The following is a 6,747-nucleotide window of genomic DNA, read 5'->3' as shown; positions in this document are numbered from 1 at the left end:
TCCCACCTCTGGAAACAACATTATAACATAGATCAGAAAAAAAAAAAACAATAAATCACAATATATCACAACCCATTTATTATAAAAGTGCAAGTATAAATAAATGTATAAATATCAAATAATAGTTGAATAATAAATATTTACAGAAAAGTTCAGTGTAGTAAAGCTGACTGGTTTCACTTTGGCGATAGCTCATCTTATTTCAAAACAACAACAACAAAAAAAACACAATTATGAAGCTAAATCTTTCATTTACAAGTGATTATAAGTCCAAGCTCTTGTCCTGTCAGCAGAAGGGGTTGTTCTCCTCCCCCCCGAGCCAGTCCTCCTCCAGCTCTCCCAGAATCTCCTGCAGGGACAGTTCGGGGAGGGGGGCGTGTGCGGCCGGAGCGGGGGTCTCTGCTGCCACGGTGCCCCACGAATCGTCCAACTGTGAATACCCATAAACTCCGATCATCTGGGGGCTCACGTCCATGGCACTGTCCCAAAATCCAGAATCGGGGGTGTCCGGCGTGGTGGACACCCCGGGGAGCATGAACGAACTCTGGGCGAAGTTTGCGTTGGACCATTGCAGCGGGACCGGGGATGTTTGGCGGACATTTTGAGACCAGTAGCCGGGAAACGAGGGACTGCTTTTCATGTGGTTGTACACGGGCGTGCTGTAAGCTGGGGGGCGCTGGTTGTAAAAGCACGGCTCCCCCTGCTCCTCCTTCACGAAGACGGGCGGCGGCGCTTGGGAGGTCGTTGGGACGTGTTTGGTGACGTGAGGCGTGAGGAGGGCATCGTGGACCGGACTGTCAGACTGCCACAGGGACTTTTTAGCACCTTTACATTTCAGAGTACGGGCTCTTCTGTTCTGAAACCAGACCTGCAGAAACAAAAACGAATGGTATTGTAGACTAGGGGCGTGCAAAAATATCAAAATATCGATATTAGGGCTGGTATCGTTAAGAAGCTGCTGATACGATACATACCTTGATACAGTGAACTTTCGGTCCAGTACGATATATTTCAAATCGATTCAGTTCAATAAAAAATAATAACTAAATCATCAAGTCTTTACTAAATGAAGTCTTGTGCAAAGTTCATATGAAACACCCATTTTAATCATCAAAACACTGAAAATGTCAAATGTGTTGCATAAAATAGTTTCCTTCTTAAAACTGTAGCACTGTAACAAAATAATTGAGTAAAATATATCAAAAAATACCCGATACAGCAGCTCACAATGTCGATACTGTATCATTACATTAAACGATATGATATATTGTTATTTCAATATTTTTGCCCACCCTTAATCAATACTTCATATCGCCTAATGTGATGATACGGTATCGATATCGTAGCCTGCTGTATCAAGAGTATTTCTTGGTATATTTTACTCAGTTATTTTGTTACAGAGTTACAATTTTGTTGCTTGTTAGAGGAAGGAAACTCGTTTATGCGACACATTTGACATTTTCACTGTTTTGATGATTAAAATGGGCATGTTTCATATGAACTTTGCACAAGAAGTGGTTTGACAAAGACTTAAGTATCACAGCCATGATTTAGCCTTTATGATGACTGAACCGCATCGAATCAATTTGAAATATACTGTATCGAATTGAAAGTGCACGAAAGTGTCCAAGATATGCATCGTATCATGGCCTATGTATCGAGGTATGTATCGTATCGGCAGCTTCTTAACGATACCCAGCCCTTTTGTCGACTGTTTGTAGATAATAGTACATCCATACAAATGGGTTTTATGAAATATTAGGAGCGTTGCCATGGTAATTAACAATTCAAAATGAAATATTGTAGTTTTAGCATAAACAAGTCCTCAGAATGGCCCTCATAAAAAGAAAACTGACACCCATGCATACATTCAAAATTCGACACAGTATAATTTAAAGGTGCAGTGTGTGTAACTTTTTTGGCAGAGGGTCCATCGCCTGCTTGTTTCTATGGAGATGTCATTGCTCGGCCTGGAATATTCCACAGTATGACATTAAACACCTCTACCTAACGTTTATTCAATTACAGATGGTTTTATAGCTCAAAAATACTTAGAAAAACAAACATTCTGACTGAGTGGAGTTGCCTCTCCACAGATCTGACCTGTAACTTGGTCTGGTTTGGTAATAACATCTCCATGGAGAAAAGCATTTGACAGACTCTCCACCAGGAAAGTTACACAATGCACCATTAACTACTACCTTTAACTACAAATTTAATTTTTTTATTTATTATTATTATTATTATTATTATTATTATTATTATTATTATTATTATTATTATTAATTAATTTATTATTTTTTTTTTTTCAAAGCCACAATCTTGTTTTTTTTATACTTGGTTTGGGTTTCAGCTTCCTTTTTATAGGTCACATTTTATGACCTTTCCATAGATTGCATAACTTGATTTGATTGTTAATCGCTACGGCAACAGCTCTACTTTTTTTCACCACGGGTATTTCCAATAATCAAGCCGTTCAATTTCCACGCCTTTTTCACAATTTTATACAACGTTAACTCAACTTTTTAGCATCAAATGAACCATAATCTCCGACCTACTGTACTTTGCCACTCGCGGTTATTGATTGCTTACACTACGATCTCTCCGGCCGCTCAAATAAGATAACGCTGGTATGAGTCTTAAACTGATAAAACCATGTAAATGTAATGATGCAGTGATAGTACTTATCATCGCCTCTGTACCGGATACATTTGAAAACAGAGGCTCAGGTCTGCTGGAACTACCGCATTGACGTACCGATTTACTTACTGAGCCCAAGCAAGAGATCGCCAATATCACGCATAAAGATAAAACGCTACTATCTGAGCTGGTATTTTCACTGAATACTACAGTAAGATTTTCCATGTGTTGAGTTTGGTTTGATAACGTGAAATAAAATAAACTATATGCAACAGTTTTACTCCTAAAAGTTCATTTTTAGCCAATACTCCAGTACTTTTTCTTAAGTGGATCTTTACTTCCACTGTATGTTTTTGAGTAATTTTATAGCTTATGTGTCTGTACTAATATTTGAACAATACCTATACAGACTAAATTAGGACTGTTGCTATAATGGTTAATGAATTAAGACTAAATATTATACATATACATTTTCTCTCAATAGAATGAAGTAGAATTCATCCACTACTGAAAATAGTTAAAGTTTTGGACATAGGGCCTCATTTCCTACTGAGCCAGAGTGTTGGAGACGTGTGGAGACGCTTTTTTAAATATTCCATCCAGTCCTTGTATTTGCAGAGGTCGCTGGTGCTAGGCTAGTGCATGTCAATGGCCATAGTTAGCCTGCCACTAAAAACAGTCTTATCCACTCCACAAAACACCCGAAGATAATCTATTATTACTCCAGACTGTCAACGTGAATGTCTTTGTCGATAGAATAATTTTAGAAGTAAAACCAAACTTGCATTTGAAGGATTTATGTCTGAGCAGCAGTAGTGAGTTGTACTTCCTGATAGAAACCTTGGCAGCGGCGGACTGATATATGAGAAAATAGTCCCTCAACATGCGACGATTCATGCGATGCAAGGTTAGTTTTATTTCAAACATTATTCTATCAACACAGACATTTACATTGACAGTCTGGTGTAATAATAGATTTGCTTCGGGTGTTTTGTGGAGTGGGTAAGACTGTTTTTAGTGGCAGGATAACTATGGCCATTGACATGCACTAGCCTAGCACCAACAACCTCTGCAAATACAAGGACTGGATGGAATATTTTAAAAAGTGTCTCCACACGTCTCCAACACTCTGGCTCACTAGGAAATGAGGTCCTATGTCCAAAATTCCAGACTGACCCTTTAAAGTACTTTGGAAGCTGCAAGCACAGTTATAGAGCAGTAAATATAAATAAATATATAGAGTATTTGCCTAAAAGCATGTATTTGATTTCAGAACTAAGCGAAATTAAGATTGCCGTTGCCAAAGCGATCAACAAATGAAAGCAAAATCTGTTCTCTTTTCTCTTGACAAAAATAAGTTGAATTCATCTACCACTGTAATTGTAGTTTTTAGAGTACTACAAGAAACTACAAGCCTAGTTAGTGAAGCTTGTTTCTATGGATACATCATTGTGCTGAGTGGAATGTTCCACAGTATGACATTAAACAGCTCTGCCTTACATTTATTCAATTACAGATGGTTTTATAGCAGAAGCAAAGCATTATTTTACATGAAGATGTTATTTCTTTGCCAGGAATGTTTCACAGTACAGCGTTAAACCTTTCTATCACCATGGAGACCAAACCAGATGAAGTTACAGGTCAGATCTGTGGAGAGGCAACCCCGCTCAGTCAGATGTGCATGTTTTTCTTGGTATTTTTGAGCTATAAAACCATCTGTAATTGAATAAATGTGAGATAGAACAATGATATATCCATAGAAAAAAGCAAAAAAAAAACAAAAAAAAAAACAGATCCCCAACCAAAAAGTTACACAATGCACCTTTAAAGAGCAGTAGAAAATGAGCCAGTGTTTTTCAAAGTACCTGGATGCGAGACTCTGGTAGGCCGGTGGTTTGGGACAGACTCTCCCGGAGGCTGATCCCGGGGTACGGGTCGGTCTCAAACGTGGCCTTGAGCAGCTCCACGTGCTCTTTGGAAAAACTGGTTCTCTTCCTGCGGCTGGTGTTCCGAGGGGACGCCATGCTGGAGCCGAGGGACCTGGCATCATCTAGAGACAGAGATGAGGTCTGTTAGGAAAAGTCTAAACATTCATAATACAACTATACATTTCATTGTTATTTCAAAGTGAGTACAACTTATTTCTGTTTTTGTGACAATTTTGTGATAGTATTTAGACAATATTCAGGGTTCCCGCGGTCATGGAAATCCTGGAAAAGTCATCGAAGTTGAAAATGTCATTCTCGAGGCCTGGAAAAGTCATGGAATTTTAGTATCTTTTTATTTTTAAGATTTTACTAAAAAAAAAAAAAAAATCAAATTTGTCATTTTTTTTCAGATTTTACTGGTTGTAAATCATGACCATTCGATAACTTTTACCTGCAACCATAATGTACGTTGGGCTAAATCTTCTCTAATGTACACAGACATTCTTATCTGACAAACAAAAATGTATGAAAACACCTTTATTTTGTTGAAATCATGTTTAAAATATTGGAAAATGTGCTTCTTTTGATGTAAATTGTGTTGCTTTTTTGTACAGAACTTTCCCTAATGTGAGGTTATCAATATGAAACTCTCTAAAAAATAACTTTCTGCTTCCTGTAATTTTAATTAATACTTTATTTTAGTTTTAAATACAAGTATTATTTTTTGTTCAATTCAGTTTTATTTTTTCCACAACTTTAAATTACAATCCCACAAAGGCACTCATTTATGATGATTATTTCTGAACGTCTGCGCCTTTTTGTTTAAAAGAGACGACAATAAATGCACTGACAGGATTTTAAATGTTAAAAAAATATAAAAGATTGAGAACTTTGCATGTCAGTTACTTGAGACGGGTGTGTTGGAGGAGAGGGAGCAGCCCAAGTACATAGAGAAAAATCCCATATTGAAAATTAGAGGAACAGTTAAAAAAAAAATCCTGCACACTGTCTAACTTGCAAATTGTGAGATTTATTAGGACAAACCGTGCAGCGTTTCGTCTCTAGGCCTTCATCAGGCAAACAGTAACAGTTTGTCCTAATAAATCTCACAATTTGCAACTAATACAAGTGTGCAGGATTTTTTTTCTAAATGTTAAAAAACTATAATACCAAACCATAAGGTGAGTGGAAAGGGTTAACATGTCATATTTAGTCTTAAAAGTCTGATCAGTTCTACACATGAAGGTGCCGTAAAGTCATGGAAAATTCACTTTAGGTCATGAAAAAGTTATGGAAATGTTTTGAAATTTTGTCAGTGAAAAAGATTGGGAACCCTGAATATTAAACAGCTACAGGATCTAAGAAACAGTATGCAAAAGTTAAAACATGTTCCCTTCTGTTTTAGCATTTAAAGGTCCTACATTACGCAAACCTGACTCGTGTGAGCTTTAAGCCACTTTAAAAAGTTGTTACCTCCTCAAAAACATACCCAAAGTTTGTTTTGTTTCATTTCATTCCCACATGTTTGAGCAATTCCTTCATTATTGGTCTGTTTACATCTCAAAATGCTCTGCTGCACTTTGTGATGTCATGTACTTTTCAGCTACCTTTGACCTTTAGTTCAGCAGAGATTGACCATTCCAGCTGAAATTACCAAAATAATTCTAGAGTCGTGAAGGTTTATAGAGTTTAAAAACATAGTGGAGCACTCATTGTATACTGCATGACATCACAAGGTGGAACAGAGTGTTTTCCATTTGAGAGAAGAACATAAATATGCAGGGTTTTTGCGTTAAAAATGTGTGAATGAAACAAAACACAACTCCAGGTCTGTTTGTGATGAGGAAACAGATCAGAAAATCGAGCTTTAAGTTTATCTGTAACTTTGCGCTGAATAAAGAAACAATTTGAGGTTTTTCTGATTTTAAAAAGTCGTTTAAAAACACAGTGACACTACTTACCATTGCAAGTGTCCTTCCACATGTTTCTTTTTGTATCTGAGTCTGTTTTTTCTGAGCAGAGGATGAGTTGTTTGTGTAGCTGGACCTTTGCAGTTATGCCCCCTGCACCGTCCTGAGACCCCTTTTATAGGCCTCACCTGAGCTCCCAGAAGGCCACGGGGGGAAGGGGGGAGCGATTTGGGGTTTGGGTAAGTAGGTTTGACCCCCTCCTGAGTCAT

At 37.6% G+C, this 6,747-nt stretch overlaps 1 protein-coding gene across 1 annotated transcript; it reads right to left on the bottom strand.

Annotated features, from left to right (window-relative positions):
- Positions 1-286: 286 nt before the first annotated feature.
- On the bottom strand, positions 287-6,747 carry LOC110170224 (homeobox protein prophet of Pit-1-like). The gene is made up of 3 exons (XM_055162942.1): positions 6,667-6,747; positions 4,506-4,709; positions 287-868 (listed from the first exon to the last, which is right to left on the bottom strand). The coding sequence occupies exons 1-3, from the start codon at positions 6,745-6,747 to the stop codon at positions 287-289; spliced, it is 867 nt and encodes a 288-aa protein (XP_055018917.1).

The sequence above is a fragment of the Boleophthalmus pectinirostris genome, unplaced genomic scaffold, assembly GCF_026225935.1.
Source record: "Boleophthalmus pectinirostris isolate CB_2022bp ecotype Guang Dong unplaced genomic scaffold, ASM2622593v1 HiC_scaffold_5, whole genome shotgun sequence".
NCBI classification, from domain to species: domain Eukaryota; kingdom Metazoa; phylum Chordata; class Actinopteri; order Gobiiformes; family Gobiidae; genus Boleophthalmus; species Boleophthalmus pectinirostris.
The sequence above is the reverse complement of the archived record's forward strand: the minus strand, read 5'-3'. Positions and strand labels throughout refer to the sequence as shown.